Raw genomic sequence first — 22388 nt, 5'->3', positions numbered from 1 at the left:
CTGCAGCCAGCTCAGGGCATTAGTGGGCAGTCGTGGCAGACACGGCAGGTGGGCTGGGCAGGGCCCTTGGAGACTACCGTAGCAGCATTGCCTCTATCCTGACAGCTATGGGACACTCTCAGGATAAAGCTGAGAAGCTATGGGAAGGGTCTGAGGCGAACACACCAGTGGGATGAACTTGCCTCCTTTTTGGGTTCTTAATTTCAAAAGCAGAGGTCAGTGGTTTCTCTCTTTATCGGGAGGCAGCGGCCACGGCTGGCTGGAGCCTCTAGGCTCCCAGGACACGGCCGTCATCCTCTCAAAATGCCGAAGCCTGCTGCCCCGGCCCCACCCCCACTGGTATAAAACAATTTCTGCGCCCCGGCCAGGGAGGCAGATGACCTCATTGGACTTTCTCCATCTCTCGCTTTCATGGAGAAATTACAATTTATAATTGGATGAAATCACGCGGGTGGTAATAGCAGTAAGGGCTTGTGCTGGAGCCGGCCGCCTTCTCCCCCGCACGCAGGGACTCTGTCCTCATCTTCCCTCCTGCGTAAGCCCCACCGCGCCCCTTCCAGGGCCTGTGCCCCACCTGTAGTATTCACCAGGGCCTGGCCATTCAGAATCGATGTCCCATGGGGCTTGCTGGCTCTGAAACCTCCTTTCTCCTAGGGCAGCTTGTCCCAAGAAAACTGCCCCCGCCACCCTGTCCACCCCATCAGACTCAGCCTGCACACCACCTGGCTGGCACACACCCTTCCCGAATGCCTTCCCTGCCAGGCTGTGAGTCCCGTGGGCAGCCACCCCCTATCTGGGTGCTGGGCTTATTAAAACATGAACCCCAATATCCCTGTTTTTATTTGTAACAGCCTCCAACAAGCATTTCTCAAATCAGCCACCTTAGGCCCTACAAAGACAAGTGCCCAGATGCAGCTGAGCCCATCTGGATCTGATTTCAAACCAGAGCGAGCACTCTCAGATGTGTAATAAAAGCCCTTTTCCAAAGAGGGGCTCCTGCAGGGGGAATACGGACACCAGGGCACCACGGCCTTTCCACATGCCGCACTAATGAGAGGTGCTGGGGAGGGCTCGGGCTTTTGTTTTGGATTCTGGAACAGCCTGCCCTGCCCTCCGTCTGTGCGGAAGGGGAGGGTGGTTGCCGGTGTTGAGGACTGACCCCCCACCTAGGAAGTGGGGTGGGCACCGGACAGAGGCCAGGAACATGGAGACCCAACTTCCCCAGTTCCCTGACGGTTCTGCTTCCCATGGTGGGGAAAGGCAGTGCTTGTTCTGGAAGCCCAGGCCATGGCGGTCCAGTTGGAGCTTTTGAATGACATTTAGCAAGAAGAGCAGGTGCTGGGGGAATTGGAGCCAGCTCTGGGCTGGGCGGGTGGCCCTGCAAGGCCAGGAGCTCAAAAAACTTCATTTTTCTCTTCCCAGTCCTTCCACCCCCAGGGAGGGAAAACCAGGTAGCTGCAAGGCTGGGCACTATGCATAGCCAACTGTTGTCAGGATTTGGAAAGAGGCAGGAGATGGGGAGAATAACCCCAGGCCCTTCCCCGGCTCATGGGCAAGTGGCATTTAAAACAAAAAACAAAAAACAAAAAAAAAACCGGATCCAGGCTGGGTGCGGTGGTTCATGCCTGTAATCCCATCACTTTGGGAGGCCAAGGCAGGCAGATCATGAGGTCAGGAGATCAAGATCATCCTGGCCAACATGGTGAAACCCCACCTCTTCTAAAATACAAAAAAAAAAATTAGCCAGGTGTGGTGCCTTGCACCTGTAGTCCCAGCTACTCAGGAGGCTGAGGCAGGGGAATCGCCTGAACCCGGGAGGCAGAGGTTACAGTGAGCCGAGATCGCGCCACTAGCCTGGCGACAGAGTGAGACTCCATCTCAAAAAAGAAAAAAAAAAACAGGATCCAAAGCAAAGGGGGCTGCAGCCCAGTGGCCCTGATGGATGCTGTCCCAATGCGGTCCCTCATGTCTCTGGGCTTAATCACTGGTATTGTTTTTGGCAGGTAAGGAAGCAGGCAGTGGGCGAGAAGATGGATTCCTTTTTGGAAAGACAAGACCAGGGGGTGAAGCGGGAATAACCCATCCTCCCTACCTTCCCAGCAAGGAAACCTCTACAAACAGGAGCAGCCAAGCGGGACTGAGGCCCTCGCCCCCCAAGCACCTTCCCAAAGAAGGGCATGTGGGGGCCTGACAGCTCAGCTGTACGTGTCAGCAGCTCCAGCCCCACCGTGAACATCTGAACTCCTCAGCAGGGTAATGGACCCCTCCTTCCCCCCGGAGACGCAGCCTGAGTGACAGGAATACGGAGCCTTTGGAGAGTGGCTCCCTCTCAGCTCTGTCATGCAAGAACGCTCTCTGCACCCAGCCCATTCTGCCAAGTGACTTAAAGGGATTTAAAAAAAAAGCCTTGGTAAACCAAAAGGGTTAAAAGCCAAAAGCCACGCAGAGGCCTTTCAGAAGAGGTGGCGGCCTGCAGACAAAAGGGCAAGAGTTGAAAAGGGCCGTGGAGGTAGCAAGCAGCAGAGGCCACCCTGCTCGGGGCTGGGTGCCAGGCCACAGGGCATGCCCAACGAACAGGGAGTCGGAACCCCCTCAGGCCACCCTCAGGAGTCCTGGGGCCCAGAGGGGTGTCCCTGTACCCCCTGTGCGCAGGACCCTCACTCTGCAGGGAGAAGCCAGCTGCGCCCGCGGCCTAGGGTGCCAAGGATGCTGCTGACTGTGGCCCGCAGCCTCATCTGAACGCCAGGAGACCAGAAGACTGAGGCATCGGATCCCCTCTCTGTGCCCTGGGGTGCCCCAGCACTGCCCAGTCACCCCAGGTCTGAGGTCTGTGTCCCTAGTGGTGCAAGGCCTGGTAGGACCACGGGGCCGGGAATGTGAGCGCCATCTGAGCTCACGGTGTCCCGAGTTGCGGCTTCGTGACTTTGGCGTGTGCCCTCAGACCAGCAACTCGTCGGACCCAGAGGGCTCCTGGGCTGCAGCAACGAAGGAGGTAAGGCCCAAGGATGAGGGAAGGGCTCCAGGGTGGCCCAGGGTTCCTCGCGCCCAGACAGCTGGGTCCCGCCCTCCAAAGACCCCTTTCCCGGCCAGAGCTCCACGGGTCTCCACAGGTCTGCAGCTCCATCCCATCCACCCACTCACGCAGTTCACGCAGCTGGCGGCTTCTGCTTGCCGGCATAAGCATCATTTGCCACCTGGTGGTCCCTGTGCTGCTGGGCTTTACCCAGCAGCTGGACCTGGGATGTAACGGCGTGGCCTCTCCTGGAGTAAATGGCCCTGCAGTGGGGTGGGGAAATCTCATTTTGAGCCCCCTCCCTAACGGTGGTGGCAGTGAGGCCTGGTGGGTGGTGGGCAGGAGCTCTGGTAACCTAGGCTACTTTCCCTGGTGCCTGCTGCCCTTGAACGGGAGGGAGTCCACAAGTCTACATCAGGGTCTGCTGTCTGGGTAGCAGGGTCTGCTACCTGCTGTCTGGCCAGGGACCCAGGGTGGGGTTGATCCAAAGCTACTGCCCAAGGTCCTGCTCCTGTTGGCCCTTGGGCATCGTCTGCGCTGGCTTCCAGTTCAGCCTCTTTGTTGGTTACAGGAGCCAGCTGAGGCCCAGAGAAGGGCAGCGAGTGCCCCAAGGGTCACACAGCAGGCGGTGAGCGCTCCCTCCCACTGAGGTGGAGCTGACTCCTCCAAGGATCCCCGGAGGCCGGAGGGAGAGGCTGCACCTCAGCTCGGAAAACACAAATCCCAGGCAACCTTAAGCCACCGTGCCCTGGGCAGGACAGGGAAGCCCCAATTCATTACCAAGATGGAAAATGACACTTCCCACGCTCTTCCTCAGGAGAGGGGTTGATTTATGATTGCACCAGGGCCTGGGACATTCGTCAGAGCGGCACAGCGTGCACGCCGTCTGCGGGGGCATTAATAGCCGTGTTATTAGCCACCGGCGTGAAAGATGCCCTGCGGATGGGCTATTTGCTGTTATTTATTATAAAAGTGCGCCAGCCCGGCAGCGGGGCCGCGAACGCGCCTGAGCCTGAGCTGGGCCCCTGCCCTGCAGCCCTTCTGCTCCCAGCTGCTCCTCTCCCAGTGCCCAGCCCTGGTCCCTACTGCCCCTCCAGTCCCTAGGAGGGCTTGGGGGTCATTCCTAGGTTGTAGCGAAGCTGGAGGGGAGCAGCTGCTGCCCCCCAGGCCTGCTGCCATGGAAGATCTGCTCAGTGGCTCTGTGCAAAGGGAGGCAAGGAACAAACGCTCTGGGCAGACAGACCTGGGTTGGGGCCTGGCCCTCTGGTTGTGAGCGTGTGACCTTGGACAAGTCTGCCCCTCCCTGCATGCCTCCCCTTTCTGCATTGGGGATGCAGCCTCTCCCCTCCACACAGGCTGTGGCCAGCTGGCGAGAGCATTCTGACGTGCCCAACACTCAAGCACCCAGCCCTGCTAGCTACTGCTAACGCTAACAGGCGTGACCCCACAGGCATGAGTGGCCCCCCAGGCGTGAGTGGCCCCACAGGCGTAAGTGAGCCCACAGGCGTGAGTGAGCCCACAGGCGTGAGGGGTTGTGGACCTGCTGGTGGAGAAGAGCAGCCCCTGTGAGACCCCGCTGGAGTTGGGACACTGTACCCCAGCACCCTCCCTGTGCCAAACCCCTGGGAAAGGGTTAGAGTTGGGCGCCAAGGCCCCAGGAGATGGGCGGGGAGGCTGCCCAAGCTGCTGGAGGGCTCTGTCTCCACCCCGTCTCATCCATGCGGAGCCTCAGATTTTCCTCATCTGCAAAAAGCAGACAATCACTGAGGTCCTTTATCTCATGATTCCAGGGTCCTGAGTGGCGAGTTCCATCCGTGTGTGTATCTGTGGGGTGGGCGGGAGGGGAAAAGGCCTCTGTAGTAAAGTGAGGCTCACCTCTGATAGTTGGAGACAGACACGCGGCTGGGCAGTGCCAGGCCAGCATCCATATCAGTGGGGGTGAGTAGGGACGGCCAAGAGTCTCCCTTTGGGGCCACAGAGGTCCCACTGGGCAGCTGAGACAGGTGGTAGGAGACCTGGGAAGGGGAGAGCTCCGGATATCAAGTCTGAGGCCTGGGTTTGTGGCCACCCCTCTGCCATCTGTGGCACAATCCAGACCCTTCCCTTTGCCTCTTTGGGCTGCTGTGGTAAGGGCACCCTGGGTCACCATGGCATCCTGGGGTGGGCTGCAGGAAGGCCAGCCTCCCTCTTCTCTACCACCACCCGGCCCTGGGTCTAGGTTCAGGGGCCTCCCTTTTGGTGGCCCTGTTCATTCATTCATCAGATGTTTACTGAGTACTTTCTGTGCCAGGCTCCATGCCAGGCACAAGGCAGACCATGTCCCAACTGTAGGAGTTTACATTCCAGGGGGAGGAGGCAATCCGTAAACTGATGACGGAGCAGGACCTGCCTCCCACCTTCTCAGGGTTGTTCTCAGCCCCTGAGAGGCCCTGCCCTCAGAGCCCAGTGCCAAGCCTCTGATCTAGGATCAGTGAGTGTCGCCCATCACCAGCCTTTCCTAGTCATACTGCTCCTCTCCAGGCCCTCTGCTGCGGCCCAGGATCCTAAAGGAGGCTGAGGAGGGAAGCGGCGCAGAGCCCACAGCCTCAGCCCTGTTCTTGGGGACTGTCCCCAGCCCTGCTGGTGCTGCTGCTCTTCCTTTTCCTCGCCCCCCAAAATAAAGACCTTTAGCCCCTCTCCTTCACTCTGAAACTCCACTGAGCTTTCTTTTATTTATTTATTTTTTTTGAGATAGCGTCTCACTCTGTCACCCAGGCTGGAGTGCAGTGGCACAATCTCAGCTCACTGCAACCTCCGCCTCCCAGGTTCAAGTGAATCTCCTGCCTCAGCCTCCCAAGTAGCTGGGACTACAGTCACGCACCACCACACCCAGCTAATTTTTGTATTTTTAGTAGAGACGGGTTTCACCATGTTGACCAGGCTGGTTTTGAACTCCTGACCTCAGGTGATCCACCCACCTCAGCCTCCCAAAGTGCTGGGATTACAAGGAACCACCTCGCCCAGCCCACTGGGCTTTCTTTTTCCCTTTCCTAAAGGAATTAAGTCTCAATTTAGGCAGCTTTACTAAAAATGGACACAGACAGACAGAAACATCAGGTGTAGGCGCATCTTATTAAATAACGCCAAGAGAGAAAGGAACAAAATTACACGTGTCTCCTTTCATCCCCCCACCCCCTCCTGGCCTTGAATGGTTTAATATCGAACACTATTATCAATATAATTAACCTCCTAAGACACAATTCTAAAGTCTTGTTTTTTTAAAGCGATTTACATTCTCTGAAGTTCAGGACATCCCGCCGCCTGGCACCAGCACCGCCCAGACGGCCTATGCAGTTAGGTGCATTTATAGTGGATTTGCATACCTGTCTGCAATTACCGCTAGTGATAACAGCTGATGCATAATGCATGCGGCATGAAATTAGAAAAATAATTAACTTTAGGTCTTAAAAGAATCCCCACCCCAGCCCCCATGCATCAGAAGCTCTAAATGATACCAGTGGACGGGATCCAGAGCAAAGTTGTTTAGGGTGATGGGTGTGGCTGGCTGGCACCCTGCCCTGGTGGGAGCTGGAGTTAGAAAGCCCTTGAGGGCCATGGCATCTAGCCCCTGCCCTAAGGAGATGCCTCTGGTGGGCCTGCAGTCCCTGGGGCATCTGCCTGAACTAGGGCTTGGAAAAGCCTCATTCACACAACTCAAGGCTCCCCTCTCTTCTTGCAGTTCATGTCTGGGGCTCGGGGAAGCACGGCTCATTGCTAGTAACAGTAATAGTCCCCTCATTCTGAATACGACTCTGCTAAGCATTGAAAGAAACCTTACTTTATCTCCACAAGAGCCCAGGGAAGTAGATAGTTTATGGCCACATTTTGCAGATAAAGACTTGAGACCCCTGTAATCCCAGCACTTTGGGAGGTCGAGGCGGGCAGATCACCTGAGGTCGGGAGTTTGAGATCAGCCTGACCAACATGGAGAAACCCCATCTCTACTAAAAATACAAAATTAGCTGGGCTTGGTGGCGCATGCCTGTAGTCCCAGCTACTCGGGAGGCTGAGGCAAGAGAATCGCCTGAACCCAGGAGATGGAGGTTGTGGTGAGCCAAGATCGTACCATTGCATTCCACTCTGGGCAACAAGAGCGAAACTGTCTCAAAAAAAGACTTGAGACCCAAGGCCACCCCACAGTAGGCTGAGCAGCTGGGTTGAGCCATGCAGGCCCCAGGTCTACTTGCCTTCGCAGGAAAGGGGCTTCCTGGGAAGAAGGAGGGGAGCTCTCCCTGGGTCTCCCTGAGCACCAGGAGGCAGCGGCCTGCCCTGTCTACCTCCTGGCCCTCTTCCCGCTGTCTTGTTTGCAGTTGAGCCCCCAGGAAGGTGGGGTCTCTCATTAATTTAAACAAAGGTTTGCTGAAGCCCCGTCACAGAGCTGGAGATGATTGTGCCTTGGTGGGGCTTCCTGTCTAGTGGGAGGTGGGACTGGGGTCCCACTGGCCCTTCCTGCTCTGGAGCTGAGAAACTGCTTCTGCCCAGTCTGCCTGCACAGCATTCTCAGTGAGGACTTGAAGGCCTGGCAAGGTTTAGGGGAAACACAGGAATTATTGCCGAAGGGAGGGACTGGCAGGGGAAAGACCCTTGCAAGAGACCCTACCTGGGGGCTGGGAAGTAGGGAAAAGCCAGAGGACCCCAGGGTCTGCAGCAGCCACACACCAGTGCCAGGCTACACGGGCAGCCAGATTCCTAAGGACAGTGGCAGGCAGGTAGGCAGGAAGGAGGCTGAGGGGTGAGTGGGGGTGGGGGAGACGTGACCAGCATCCATGCACGTGAGCATGTGCTTGTCTTTCCTACATACAGAGTTTGCATGCAGGACACTTCCTCTCCTGACCTGGCCCTGCCTGAGATGCCCCCATCCCAGGGATGGGGCAGGTGAAAGAGGACACACGGGAGCGAGGCCAGACAGGGATGTGAGCTGTTTCCTTGCTGGCTTCCGGAAGCTCCTAGGACATGCCTATGAATAGAAAATAGCATCCCCAGGTTCCATGAGGGCCAGGAGCCAGCAGCGGGGTCCCCGGCAAAGGCTGAGCAGCAGACAGTCGGCCATAAGCCACCGCAAGTGGTGGGGAAGAAGCTCGGTGTCAGTGGCTTGTAAAGGCTTTGCAGTTGGGTGCAGACACCCACACTCAGCTTCCCTACTGCTCCCCTAGACCTGGGAAACCTGGGAAGCTGCTGTCTTCTCCCCACTCGTGACACTGGGCAGGAGCTCCACAAAGGGTCTAATGCACCGTGAGCGCAGCTTCTGGGGAGGGCTGCAGAGGGAGCAGAGAGGGGAGGGAGAGAAGCCTCAGGACTTCTCAGGGGTAGGAGTGAGTGTGGCGTGGAGGAGGTAAGAAACTATTTCTGGCCACTAGGTGACCTGATGACAAAGGCCCATTTAAAACCCTCTTACCTCTCCCAACCCCTCCACCCTGCCACCAGCTTGGAGGGCCTCCCATAGGAGGCTGACACGGCCCCATAGGAGGGGACGGTTGATGGCCCCATCCACCAGCTCTGTGCGGCCCAGACATAGGGTCAAGGCTGCCAGCATGGCTTGGGGGAGGTGCAGGATTGCACCCACACAGTTTGAGGTGGACGGGGGGGCAACATCTCAACTTCACAGAGGCTGATAAGGGGTCAGCCTGTCCCGAAGGCGCAGCCAGGAGCAGGGGAGTAGAGAATGGGCCACTGGAGCATGGAGGACAGAGACAAGCAGCTACTGCAGAAGCTAGGCCGCGTGTCTGGGGAGGCAGAGATTTGTGGCAGCTTTTAAACTGGATGCGTCAGGGGCATCCAGATCGCACTCAGGAGGGGGTACTCTGCACATAAAATGTCAGCGAACCCTGAATTGTAAGTTCCCATGTAAGGGCCCCTATTATGACCACATTTATAGATGAGGAAATCGAGGCTCAGAGAGGGCAAGCAGCTTGCTCAAAATCACATAGCCTGAGGTCCAGCGTGGTGGCTCATGCCTATAATCTCAGCACTTTGGGAGGCTGAAGTGGGCGGATTGCTTGAACCTAGGAGTTCAAGCCCAGCCTGGGCAACATAGCAAAACCCCATCTCTGCAAAAAATACAAAAATTAGCTAGATGTGGTGGTGCACGCCTGTGGTCCCAGCTCCACAGGAGGCTGAGGTGGGAGCATCACCTGAGCCCAGGGAGGTCGAGGCTGCAGTGAGCCATGATCGAGCCACTGCATTCCAGACTGGGTGACAGAGTGAGACCCTGTCTCAAAAAAGAAATCACATGACCTGAAAGTGGCAGAGGCAGGACTTGAACCCAGGCCTCTCTGTCCTGGAGGCTGGCAGGGGCCAAGGACTGATAGAGCCAAGAATAATGCCAAGAATAATGCCCCAGGGCCCCCAGCTAAGCGGGGGGAGTCCTGGATACCTACAGCCGGAGCCATCCCACTGCTCCCCTCCCCCACCCCTGTGGCCCGCCAAGGATCCGGCTGTCAGTCATGGAGCTGGCAGGTCGTAACTCATACGATGCTGAAGTCTGAGGGATCCACGCAAGGACGACAAGCGATCCCATAAAAGACAGGCGATTTACCAGTTTAATTTGATGGCCGCATAAACTATGAAACACACAACAAGGGAATAAAAAGGCAGCCAGGCACCCAGGCAATTAAAGACTCCTCTGGTGAGGTGTGCCATCTTCCTCGCCACCCCTAGGCCCCGCCCTATTTTCCTGTAGCCAGAGGGCTCAGCCTCGGGCTGGCCTTGGGGGGCGGGGGGTGGCAGGGGAGCCTCTGGCCAAGATGGATGAGGCCCACAGACAGTGGAGCGGAAAGGCCTTGGGTCCCTGCCTCCCAAATGCTTCTTGGTTATCTATCAAGCATCTCTGAAAGGTGCAATTTAGACTCTATTATGATGCTGAGGCCTCTGGAGGCTGAGGACCGTGGCCATGAGCTGAGCGGGCACTGGGAACAGATGTCCATGCCAGGGAATGCGGTGGTTTGCCTTGGCTTTTGCCTTACAAGTTTGCCCCCTACTTAGGGCACTGCTCAGGAACAGCCGAGTACAAAGGCCACCTGTATCCCTTGTGCCAGGAGTCATCAGCCAACAGACCAGGGAAGGGGGTAATCCTCCAGCCAGATGCTGGGGGGCCCCTGGCAGAGGTGCTCCTAGACTCAGACTTGACCCTGGAGACGGAGGCAAGGTGACCTGTGAGCAGGCCTGTGTCTTCCTGTCTCTAGCACCTGCCCTGTGCTACCTGCCTGCTCATAAGTGACTTGAGGCAGGACCTCCGGCTCCATAACCTTCATGGGCCTGGCTCGGTGCAGAAGGGACAGACGTGCAGTGGGAAATCTGGGCTGACTGTGACCTTGGCTGGGCCCCTCTTGTCTCTGAGTCTCAGGCTGCTGGGCTGTGAAATGAGGGCTGTGGACCTGTGTGTAGGTGGCAACCTCTGCACCCTTGCCTGTGAAGGGGAGTGGCTGAGGTCTGGCCAGAGAGGTCACCCCACCGCCTAGGCTTTTCATTGTCCTCTGGAGGCTGATGTGTCTAGCTCTGCATGCTGTCCTGGCCTCCAAGCCCGTCCTCTCCCACGATCTGGGCCAGTGTCCTTCCCAGTGCCCGGTGTAATGAAAGGTGAGGTGGTCAGATAAGGGCCAGGGCAACCTGGGATAGCCCTGGGCAAAGGAAGCAGGAGGCTCACGGGAGAATGGGTACCTCCGTGAAGGTCTGAGAATGCTCAGCCTGGGCCGCAGGACTGTGTCTGGGCTGGCCAGGGACTCACAGCCCTCAGCAATCTGGAGTCAAGCACTGGGGTCCTGCAGCCACACAGCCCTGGGGTGGAATCCAGACCCCACCTCCTCCTGCCAGGGGACCATGGGCAGGTCTCTGTGCCCCCGTTCCCTCATCTACAGAACAAGTCCATCACAGTTTCTCCTCTGAAATCTTTAGTGAGCATCTGCCACGTGGGAAACACCATGAGTAAGATGCACGAATCCCTGCCCTTATAGCGAGTACCTTCTAGTGGGGAGACAGACAATGAAAACAAAAAAGGGCCGGGAGCGATGGCTCACACCTGTAATCCCAGCACTTTGAGAGGCCCAGGGAGGTGGATCACGAGGTCAAGAGACCAAGACCATCCTGGCCAACATGGTGAGACCCCGTCTCTACTAAAAATACAAAAAATTAGCTAGGCGTGGTGGTGGGCACCTGTAGTGCCAGCTACTCAGGAGGCTGAAGCAGGAGGATCACTTGAACCCGGGAGGCGGAGGTTGTAGTGACCCAAGATGGCTCCATGGCACTCACACCTGGTGACAGAGCGAAACACTCCATCTCAAAACACAAAACAAGACAAAACAAAACAAAAAAGATAAAACATGTAGTGTGTTAGTTGGTGGTAAATACTATAGGTAAGCAAGGAACCGAGAGGAGTATCTGGGAGTTATAATTCTTGATAGGGTGCCCAGGAAAGGCCTCACCAGAAGGAGATGGAGGCATGGATCTGGGGATGAGCTGTCTGGGCAGACAGCACAGCATGTGCCAGGGCCCTGGGGATACCAGGGGTTGCCTGGCTGCTGCAGTCAGTGAGAGGGGAATGGAGCGGACAAGGCCAACGGGGGTGCCACACAGGATTGCATAGGGCCTTGGCAGCCACCTTGATGACTGTGGTGGCTGTCTGGGCAGAGACCCTGTAAGTGCAAAGGGAGCTTTTGAGTGTGCAGGGGTGAGTGGCAGAGGCATTCACCATGGTGGGGCCCATTCTGTCGTCGGGTGGCCACTGATGTAAAGCCACACTTGGCCACAGTCCCTGCCCTTGCAGTTTGGTGACATGAAAACACCAGTCACCAAACAGTGTGACCTGCAACCCACAGAGTGCTCCAGCCTCAAGATTGCCAAGATTCTGGCCTCCTCCCCAGATGGCCTAGGTTCCTCCTACCTGCTTCTCAAGTAGTCTTGAGTAAGTTAACATCTCTGAGCTTCAGTTTTCTCATCTGCTCAGTGGGATTAAGGGCACTGACCTCATGTTTGCTGGGAGGGTTAAATGACTTAAATATTAGGAAAGTTCTCAGCAAAGTCTTTATTATAGTTTGAGCTACCATCCATCCCATCAGAAAGGAATCCCAAGTGGCTACAACAGGGCCTGGAATATAGTAGATTCTCAATAAAGCTCTGTTGGATGCATGATGGATGGATGGATGGATGGATGGATGGATGGATGGATGGATGGATGGATGGATGGACGGACGGACGGACAGGTGGGTGCATGGATGGATAGATGGACAGGTGGATGCATGGATGGATGGATGGACAGGTAGATGCATGGAGGGATGGATGGACAGGTGCATGCCAGAATGGATGGATGGATGGATGGATGACAGGTGGATGCATGGATGCATGGATGGATGGATGGTTAGGTGGGTGGATGGATGAATGATGGACAGATGGATGAATGGATGGTAGGTGGATGGGTGGGTGGACAGATGGATGGGCAGAACAGAGGGAAGCTTTATCTGGGGCCCCAGGAAAACCTAATAGAGGAGGTAACATTTGAGCTGGGTCCTGCAAGAGTAACTTGCGTGATGGAAAGAAAAAGCAGCCAGGAATAGAGAAGGACAGAGAAGACAGAAAGTTTTGCCTGGTTGAGAAACAGGTGTTCAGTCCCTGCGGCATGGAAGTAAGGTCCTTGCTGGCTCAGTGGGCAGGTGCCGGCTCTGCTGTGTACACCAGGGCTGCCCTCCCAGGCTGGGGCTTCAGGCTCTGAGAGACCATCTTGTCCCATCATTGAAAAGCCTCCGTGAACCCAGCGTTTTACAGCAGACTTTTGCTGGCTGCATGAAGACACCTTCCTCACTGAGACTGAAAGATAATTTCTCTTTAATTGATTTTTTTACCACTATGAACAGTAAAATAATATAAGAAAAATCTATGCTGCAATTTTTCCATTTGTGAAAACTGAAATTACACCTTGCAGCCAATTCCCTCAGAGTACAAATGCCTCCCTCCTTTTATTTGTCTCATTCCTTTAAACTTTCAGCTATTCCAGGAAAAAAAAAAAAAAAAAAAAAAAAAACGGTCTGTTTATGATTTGAGAAAGGGGCAAGGTGTGGGACAATTTCCCACACAACTCGAAACCCAGGGCCAGGGAGGCACATCTGATGAAAAGAGATTTCTGTAAATACATGAGAAAGTGATTCTGTTGACACCTCATTCTTCTGTCTGTAGAATGTACGAGTGACAACAGGACATGTTGTTTTAACACCAGACAATGAAGCTCCCTGCTCTGCACTCCTCGCCAGTGATGGCACTGACAGCTTCGTTCTCGCAGGTTCTGGCGACGCCCCCCTTTTGAGCTCCTGGGCCTTCCAGAAACAAGCTTTCCTTTTGAACCCTGGGTCCGAGCCAGATAGCAATGCCTGCTCCTCGTGCGGTGCCAGGGAAACAGCGGCTGTGAATCCATAAAACACGCCCTAAATCCATCCCATCCATATTGACTGGTACCTTTAGCATTGGCCATAAAGACTGGCTTTGTGTGAAGTCTTGAGAGAAGAAACCAAACCTGCCGCATGGCTCTCACTAAATTAACCTCCCCGAGGCTCCGGATCACATTTCAGGAGGGCTGTGGCAGCGTGCGTCTCATTAATGGGCAACCTCTTGGCTCCCGATACGATTTAACGTTAGCCAGATGTTGTTAGAATCCGACCTTGGCGGGAGCAATCACCTGTGGCATAAACCTGGCACAAAGGCCGCTCCTCCAGCTTGACCGCACCCTGCAGGACCTGACTTCGGCCACCCCTTGGTGCAGGCTGGCAGGCAGGAGGGGTGCACGATTCGCTCCTGGGTGACTTCGGCCACCCCTTGTACAGGCTGGCAGGCGGGAGGGGTGCACGATTCATTCCTGGGGTCACTGTCGCCTCCTCCCTCTCACTGACCCCGCCCTGTGCTCCTTGCAGGTATTCAGGCTCCAGGCCAGGTGGGGCCGGACACCCCCAGCCATCCACCATGGTGGTGGCACACCCCACCGCCACCACCACCACCACAACCACTGCCACTGTCACGGCCACTGTCGTGATGACCACGTCCACCATGGACCTGCGGGACTGGCTGTTCCTCTGCTACGGGCTCATCGCCTTCCTGACGGAGGTCATCGACAGCACCACCTGCCCCTCGGTGTGCCGCTGTGACAACGGCTTCATCTACTGCAACGACCGGGGACTCACCTCCATCCCCGCAGACATCCCTGATGACGCCACCACCCTCTACCTGCAGAACAACCAGATCAACAACGCCGGCATCCCCCAGGACCTCAAGACCAAGGTCAACGTGCAGGTCATCTACCTGTACGAGAATGACCTGGACGAGTTCCCCATCAACCTGCCCCGCTCCCTCCGGGAGCTGCACCTGCAGGACAACAACGTGCGCACCATCGCCAGGGACTCGCTGGCCCGCATCCCGCTGCTGGAGAAGCTGCACCTGGATGACAACTCTGTGTCCACCGTCAGCATTGAGGAGGACGCCTTCGCCGACAGCAAACAGCTCAAGCTGCTCTTCCTGAGCCGGAACCACCTGAGTAGCATCCCCTCGGGGCTGCCACACACGCTGGAGGAGCTGCGACTGGACGACAACCGCATCTCCACCATCCCGCTGCATGCCTTCAAGGGCCTCAACAGCCTGCGGCGCCTGGTGCTGGACGGTAACCTGCTGGCCAACCAGCGCATCGCGGACGATACCTTCAGCCGCCTACAGAACCTCACAGAGCTCTCGCTGGTGCGCAACTCGCTGGCCGCACCACCCCTCAACCTGCCCAGCGCCCACCTGCAGAAGCTCTACCTGCAGGACAACGCCATCAGCCACATCCCCTACAACACGCTGGCCAAGATGCGTGAGCTGGAGCGGCTAGACCTGTCCAACAACAACCTGACCACGCTGCCCCGTGGCCTGTTCGACGACCTGGGGAACCTGGCCCAGCTGCTGCTCAGGAACAACCCCTGGTTCTGTGGCTGCAACCTCATGTGGCTGCGGGACTGGGTGAAGGCACGGGCGGCCGTGGTCAATGTGCGGGGCCTCATGTGCCAGGGCCCTGAGAAGGTCCGAGGCATGGCCATCAAGGACATCACTAGCGAGATGGACGAGTGTTTTGAGACGGGGTCACAGGGTGGCGTGGCCAACGCGGCTGCCAAGACCACGGCCAGCAACCACGCCTCCGCCACCACGCCCCAGGGTTCCCTGTTTACCCTCAAGGCCAAAAGGCCGGGGCTACGCATCCCCGACTCCAACATTGACTACCCTATGGCGACGGGCGATGGTGCCAAGACCCTGGCCATCCACGTGAAGGCCCTGACAGCAGATTCTATCCGCATCACATGGAAGGCCACGCTCCCCGCCTCCTCCTTCCGGCTCAGCTGGCTGCGCCTGGGCCACAGCCCGGCCGTGGGCTCCATCACAGAGACCTTGGTGCAGGGGGACAAGACAGAGTACCTGCTGACGGCCCTGGAGCCCAAGTCCACCTACATCATCTGCATGGTCACCATGGAGACCAGTAATGCCTATGTAGCTGACGAGACACCCGTGTGTGCCAAGGCAGAGACGGCCGACAGCTACGGCCCTACCACCACGCTCAACCAGGAGCAGAATGCCGGCCCCATGGCGGGCCTGCCCCTGGCGGGCATCATCGGTGGGGCCGTGGCTCTGGTCTTCCTCTTCCTGGTCCTGGGGGCCGTCTGCTGGTACGTGCACCAAGCGGGCGAACTGCTGACCCGGGAGAGGGCCTACAACCGGGGCAGCAGGAAAAAGGATGACTATATGGAGTCGGGGACCAAGAAGGACAACTCCATCCTGGAAATCCGTGGGCCCGGCCTGCAGATGCTGCCCATCAACCCGTACCGCGCCAAAGAGGAGTACGTGGTCCACACCATCTTCCCCTCCAACGGCAGCAGCCTCTGCAAGGCCACGCACACCATTGGCTACGGCACCACGCGGGGCTACCGGGACGGCGGCATCCCCGACATAGACTACTCCTACACATGATGCCCGCCCACCTGGGCTGCCTCGCCCCAGCCCCAGCTGCCCTGGCGTGGCCACGTGGCTTTGCCCAGCCTGCTGCAACCCGAGAGAGCAAGAAAGAGAAATTCCACGGATGACTTTCCCCCGCAGAAAGCAAAGTTTGGGGAGGGCTGACGATTTTGTAGAACACAACCGTGACAATTTTTTTTTAAAGAATAGAAGGCAGGAGGGGGAATTCGACATTGTTGAAGACATAATTTATACTGAGTTATACCAGTTGGGGAGGGAAGGACTAAAAATAATATCACAGGAAGGGCTGGGTTGGGTTTTTTGTTGTTTTTTTTTTTTCCCTGAACTGGAAGGATACTACCTGTACAACATCTGTGGACACCTCATGCTCTGTTCAGGGCCGTCACAAAGGAACCGCCAGGGAGAAGCAGCCGGCTCTCAAAGCTCCCACGCAGCTCTCCCGCTGCTGGCCACTCGCTGGCAACGCGATGGAAGGTTTTCAGGCTCCTCACAAAGGAGAGAGGGAAGAAAAGATCTTTTGCCCTGGAGATACGGACCTGAAATCTCTCCCCTGGCTCATTCCATACCATTTCCCTTGCAGATTTGCAGAAACATGGCGTCTTTCACTGCATTCTTTGAACAATCATGTAGTTGATTAAAAAACAAACAAACTTGTTTTTCCCTAGGCTGAAGCCCTCTTCAGTTCCATGCACCACGCTCTCCTGTAGAAGCCCCGGCGGAAGCCGTAGCTTTCCCCGCCACCTGGAGGTGCATCTGTCTGCCTGTCTATCCCTGTCGCAGTGTCTCTAAGTACAGATGGGTAGACAGAGCCACATGCACGGTCCTTACCGTTCTCCTTGGGTCAGTTCTTACCATTTCCTGAGACAATAGAATTGCGAAAGTGTTGCTTTCTCCTAGAGATCATTGAGTAAGTAGACGGTGTGTTGGGGATGGGAGTGAGGTGGGGGAAGAGACTTGGTCTCTGGGGGCTACTGCTGTTCCTAAAGGCTGAGGCGTGTATGTCTCAGACGGGTGGCTTAGGGAGGCGTCGCAGCAGGGGCTTCTAGTTCCACCCTAGCTCAGCTTGGCCAGCGCTGGGCTGCTCTCCTTTCTGATCTAGATAAAAGCTTTATTTGATTCCAGTGTCCTCATCTCCCTCCCCCACCACGTGCAATCACCTTAACAGCTACTTTTGGAGCATTTACCATGTGCTGAATGTTCCCTCCTAGGACGGGTAATTAGCGCAGGGATTTTTTTTTTTTTTTTTTTTTTAATATCAGCTGATTAGACCTATTGGTTTCCATGGCTGCTCAAACAAAGCCCAGAAAGAGACAAAAAAATTCTCAAAAAAGCCCTGGGTGACGGCAGTCCCTCCCTGAACGTAGAAAACTCAGCTGGGCCCACCCCTGGGACTCTGTTTCTTGAGAGGGAGAGGCCAGATCTCTTTCTAAAAATGCCAGCCTCCAAAAGGGCCCTGGCTGGGGCCCTCAGAAGAGTTAAGATTTTATTTCCTCTCTCTGGAATCCATGTCGCTATCATTCATTTATCAACTGACAGTGCAGTGTGGTGAGCCATGAGATTAAAACGATGATGAAATAATGACAGCGAATCGGAGAGGGGGGAAGAGTGGAGCCTGCGTCCCAGTACTCGGGGAGCCCGGGTCACCATCTGTCACTGTGCTGCTTGTTCTGCGCCGAGGAAAAGGAACGTCAAAGAGGAGATGCTGGTCCGAGGGCAGGAGGATGAGAGGGCTAGGAGCGCCTGGTGGTGCTCTTTTCAAACAGCCTCCGCCGCCGTGCGAAAGCAAAGGCAGAAGCAGCAGCGGGGCAGGGGTTACGTTAAAAGGCCCGACCAGCGCCTTCAGTGAGGAGATGAGGCTGAAAGGAGCGGACACAACAGCCACGTGGAAAGTGGAAGGACGGGCGCAGGTTCCCAGCACGGCCCCGGGGGAGCTAGCCCACAGAACAGGTCCACTCCTCAGCCCTGGGGAACAGCCAAGCAGCGTGGGCACCTTTCACTCGAAACTAGACGTGTTTTTCCTTTTCCTGCCTGAATCATTTTCTCACACAATAAGGTCAAGAGAGAAATTTCCCCAGGCCTTAATGTCAGGTCTGTGTAAAAGCCCCAGGCCGGGCGTGGTGGCTCACGCCTGTAATCCCAGCACTTTGGGAGGCCAAGGCAATCTTCTGATGTCAGGAGTTTGAGACCAGCCTGGCCAACATGGTGAAAGCCCGTCTCTCTAAAAATGCAAAAATTAGCCGGGCGTGGTGGCGGGCGCCTGTTACCCAGCTACTCGGGAGGCTGAGGCAGAAGAATCACTTGAACCAGGGAGGCAGAGGCTGCAGTGAGCCGAGATTGTGCCACTGCATTCTAGCCTGGGCAAAGAGTGAGACTCCATCTCAAAAAAAAAAAAAAAAAGGCCGGGCGCGGTGGCTCAAGCCTGTAATCCCAGCACTTTGGGAGGCCGAGATGGGCGGATCACGAGGTCAGGAGATCGAGACCATCCTGGCAAACATGTTGAAACCCTGTCTCTACTAAAAAAAATACAAAAAACTAGCCGGGCGACGTGGCGGGCACCTGTAGTCCCAGCTACTCGGGAGGCTGAGGCAGGAGAATGGCGTAAAAAACCCGGGAGGCGGAGCTTGCAGTGAGCTGAGATCCGGCCACTGTACTCCAGCCTGGGCGACAGAGCCAGACTCCGTCTCAAAAAAAAAAAAAAAAAAGGAGGCCCTCCCTGTGGACCACGGCCCCCCCCCGCCCTGAGACGAGCAGAAGGGCCCACCTGGGTTGTCTGGGAGGAGAGAGTGCCCGAGGTGTGCCATGTTGGCATGGGGGACAGAAGTCCCAGGTCTCTGCTGATTCTAAAAGGAGCCCCCCCTCCCTGAAGGGCACCACTCTGATCACTGCCTTCCCCCAAGTGCCACCCATCTGCAACACGGTGCTGCCAGCACACTGTCCCCACCTCACCTAGGTCCCCTTGTCTCCTCTCCTTACCCTAGACAGGTCAGGTCATGCCCTTAGTGTTTAGGAAGGCATCTGGGGACAGTAGGTGGCCTGGACTGACAGCTGCCTGGGAAGGTCCCGCTTGGCTGGGGCAGGAGTGCGGGGGACTTAGTGCTAGAGAGCAGGCAGAGCTGGGAGCCAGCCTGTGCCCAGCCACGCCCTCCCAGACAAGGCCTAGGTGATGAGCCTTCCTCCCCTGCATTGCACAGAGTGGGCCCAGGCAGGCAGGATCCCTGGCAGCTGCCCCAGAGGAGCTCCTTGGGCCCCAGGACCACACGAGTCTCCTGGCTCCTGGTTCTTGCACTAACTGGGCAAGTGCGGGGCTCGACCCCTCTTACCAGACCCTGCCTGCCTCATTGCAGGGATCACCCGCCCCCGGAGCTCTAAGTGCGGATGAAGGTGGAAGCTCCACCCAGTCAGGGCCCTGGGACCCAGCTCTAGAGCTGACTTTCTCATCTTTTCTGCCCCTCAGCAATCCTGACACCTTCCCAGGGTCCTTTCTGGGCTTTCCCAGAGCAAGCCCCCATATATCTGCTGTATCACAGCCCCCTCAGCCAGGGAGGGGGCCAGAAGCTAGGTCCGTTCTGAAACCCCATCCCCTCTTGGCCCAGCTCTTCCCAGCTGGTCTCACACCACAAGATAGGAGATGTTTCAGGACACCCTGCCTTCCCCCGGGCCTGTCTAAATTCTCCCGGGCTCCCGTGCACAGCCGACATTTCCAAGGGAACGTCCTCGGCCGGGCTGACCCTCACAGCCTCTAAGTAACCAGAACAACCTCAGTGGCCTCAGCACTGATGAGTACGTTTTGTGGCATTTAAGGCAGGTTTAAAGTTAAAGATAAAAAAAAGCCCACGACACTTCTTTGGTTAAGTGGTTTACCCTTCGTGGTAATTAGATGTAGTGATTGGAATGTCTTTTCTATTACATGGCAATTTTCCTTTAAATTTCCCCTTAAAAGAAAAAAAAAAAAGGAAAGGAAAGGAAAGAAAAGGCAAGGAAGGAGAGAGAGAAGGCACCAGCAGGCCGGGAATCATTTGCATTTTGCGAATGAGGCCTCTTGTAAGCTCAGCTCAGGCGTGGGGCCCAACGTATGGAATGCTTAAGAGATTACTAAAAATAAAATCTATTAATTAGTCATACTCAATTCCACAGACATGATATGCATCAAAAGCTGCTTTTCTTCCCTTTTCTCCTTCCCCCTCCCCACGGCCTCCCGCCACAGCCTCCATCTTCTTTAAATAGGCTGGGGCTTGCTAGACCACCTCCATGCTAACATGGTACATGAGGCAGCCAGGGGTCTCCCTGACCCAGGGCCGGGATGCAGGTCTGGAGCCAAGAGCTGGGGCATTGCACCTTCCTGGCTCTGGGTGACTCTGGCAGGGGAGGGGATAGCACCTGGGAAGACGGCAGCAGCTGGGAGGGGCCCAAGCTGACACTCCCAAAGCCCAAAGCCCACACCTGCCTTGTGCCTCTTCTCCCTCCCTCTATGCAGGCACGGGGTCTCCTCCTTCCCCTGGGGGTCCAGGAAACCCTCCCTCTGAGCCCAGCCCAGCCCTGTCCGAACAAAGCCAGGCAGAGAGCCGAGGAGGCGGTCAGGGAGATATTTTCCAAGAGGTGCAGGGAAAGACGGTTCGGTGAGAATACGGCCTCTGTTTCCCTTTCAGTAAAGTGGGGGTGTGCTAGGGCGGGGTCCAACGTCACTCAGGAAACTGGTGCTCCAGAGGCCGAGTGGGGGCCCCTCCCCAGTGCTGGCGCTGAAAGGTCCTAGCTGGCCCAAGTCAGGTGAGGGATCCCTGAAGGGTGGGAGGGGCTGGTCAGGGCCTGAGCAGAGGACAGGCCGGGACCCAAGTCTGCCTCCAAACCTGTGCCTCCCTCCTTCACCTCCAGCCCTGGAGCCAAGGAGCCAGGAGAGGAGGAGAAAGAGCAGACCCTCCCCCTTGAAAATGGCAGCTCAAGTCCCAAAGCCAGCCCACTTCAGAAACCTGCTTCCTGCTGAACGTGCCAGGGAGGAGGCAGGGGCTTCTGAGCCTCGCACTTATGAAAAATACAACAAGGAGAATTGGATGTGGCAGAGAGTAAAGGGGCGGGGAGGGCAACGGGGAGAGCAGGGGCGGTGCTGGCAGGAGGGGCCGGGCGCAGGGACCTGTGCCCCCAAGGGCCAGACCCTGCTTTCAGGGCCAGGACACAGCCAGGATCAGTGGCGAGCATCCGCGTGCCTCCTCATACTCGATAGGCGCAGGTGACAGCGGCTGCTGCCTGCCCCTGGGTGGGCGCCAGGGCGAGCACTCACAAGCGATTCGCAGCCGTGCATCGGCCTTCCTGAGTGCAGAGAGGAGGCATGTTTTTTTCTTAAGGAGGGATAAAAAGGCTCAAAAATGCAAATCGTTACCGTTTACAACCAAGGGAGTCTGCTAAATTGATTAGGAGAGGTTAAACTCCTTGGAGGTGAAGGGAAAGGGGGACTTTTCGTGGTTTATGAACCTGCCCCAAGTGGCTATCTGCACAGCAGGGACTTCCTGGGCCTCGATGGGTGGCGGGGGCCGGGGGGGGGGAGGTGGGTGCGAGGTAGGGGGCACCTGCCCTGGCTTGGCTCTCTGGGGAGCCAGGGTCTCTGAAGACCAACACCGAATGGGTCAGAGTACTCAGGCTTGAGGCTCCAGCACTGCCCTAGGGAAAGGGGCTCAGGCCTCTGCGACAAGTGGCCCATCCAGTCCTTAGAGAGTAGACTCTAGAGTCATGGGCTTTTCTACTTCCTTTCTGTTTCTACTTTCCTTTCTGGGTGGGTCTGTCTCCAGTCCACTCCTTGTGGCCAGTAAAAGGGGAGTGGGCAAAGGGAAAACTGAAGGTCAGGGAAGAGAAACTCTAGCCCAGCAAAGGAAGCAGGCAGTGAGCTCTCCATCACTGGGAGCATTCAAGCGCTAGATGGGGACCTGGCAGATACTTTCCTCCCAAGGTCTGGTGCTTTGACTAGAAGATCCTGGTTCCCACCCTTGCTTTCTCATCCCCCAGGACACTGAAAGGGAGCAGATATCAAGAGATGCTCACTGTGTTGCTCAAAGTCACTGGAATCCCCTGAAAACCCCAAGTCAGGGCAGTCCTGTAGCCAGACCATCCAGCCCCACCAAGAAGCCGCTTGTGCCAGCAGAGAGGCTGCAAAATACCTATACTCAGTGTCCAAGAGGCACCAAGAAAGTACAGATGTGCGCCACCCACTTTCCAGAGTCTAAACTCAGCACCTGTGGCTCGCCGGAGGGGCTGACGGAGAGCACCTCCCGGGCCCTGCGGCTCCAAAGCCCGGACTGCATCCTGGGCCTGTCTCTTAAGCCAGGACTGCCTCCCGTGCAGTCCAACACACTCTATGCTGCTGCTGCCACTGTATCCATCC

The 22388-nt window shown here is 56.5% G+C and overlaps 4 protein-coding genes across 6 annotated transcripts in view; 3 read left to right on the top strand and 1 right to left on the bottom strand.

Moving 5' to 3' along the window:
• FLRT1 (fibronectin leucine rich transmembrane protein 1) overlaps positions 1-16916 on the top strand; it is an 83142-nt gene extending 66226 nt beyond the window's left edge. For both annotated transcript variants that reach the window (XM_050757168.1, XM_050757169.1), the window contains exons 2-3: positions 2004-2992; positions 13942-16916. In XM_050757168.1, coding sequence (XP_050613125.1) covers positions 13991-16015 — 2025 coding nt within the window. In that variant the 5' untranslated portion in view covers positions 2004-2992; positions 13942-13990 and the 3' untranslated portion in view covers positions 16016-16916. The remainder of the gene's footprint in view (positions 1-2003; positions 2993-13941) is intronic.
• The window catches only part of STIP1 (stress induced phosphoprotein 1), a 293300-nt gene that overhangs the window by 187294 nt on the left and 83618 nt on the right, over positions 1-22388 (top strand). The window lies entirely within an intron of this gene.
• The window catches only part of MACROD1 (mono-ADP ribosylhydrolase 1), a 170944-nt gene that overhangs the window by 104492 nt on the left and 44064 nt on the right, over positions 1-22388 (bottom strand). The gene's annotated exons all lie outside the window — the stretch shown is intronic.
• The window catches only part of NUDT22 (nudix hydrolase 22), a 113460-nt gene continuing 109897 nt past the window's right edge, over positions 18826-22388 (top strand). The window contains exon 1 of the mRNA XM_050757265.1: positions 18826-18835. The gene's annotated coding sequence lies outside the window, so the exon portion shown is untranslated. The remainder of the gene's footprint in view (positions 18836-22388) is intronic.

This window comes from Macaca thibetana, chromosome 14 (genome assembly GCF_024542745.1).
Source record: "Macaca thibetana thibetana isolate TM-01 chromosome 14, ASM2454274v1, whole genome shotgun sequence".
Classification (NCBI taxonomy): Eukaryota; Metazoa; Chordata; class Mammalia; order Primates; family Cercopithecidae; genus Macaca; species Macaca thibetana.
The sequence above is the reverse complement of the archived record's forward strand: the minus strand, read 5'-3'. Positions and strand labels throughout refer to the sequence as shown.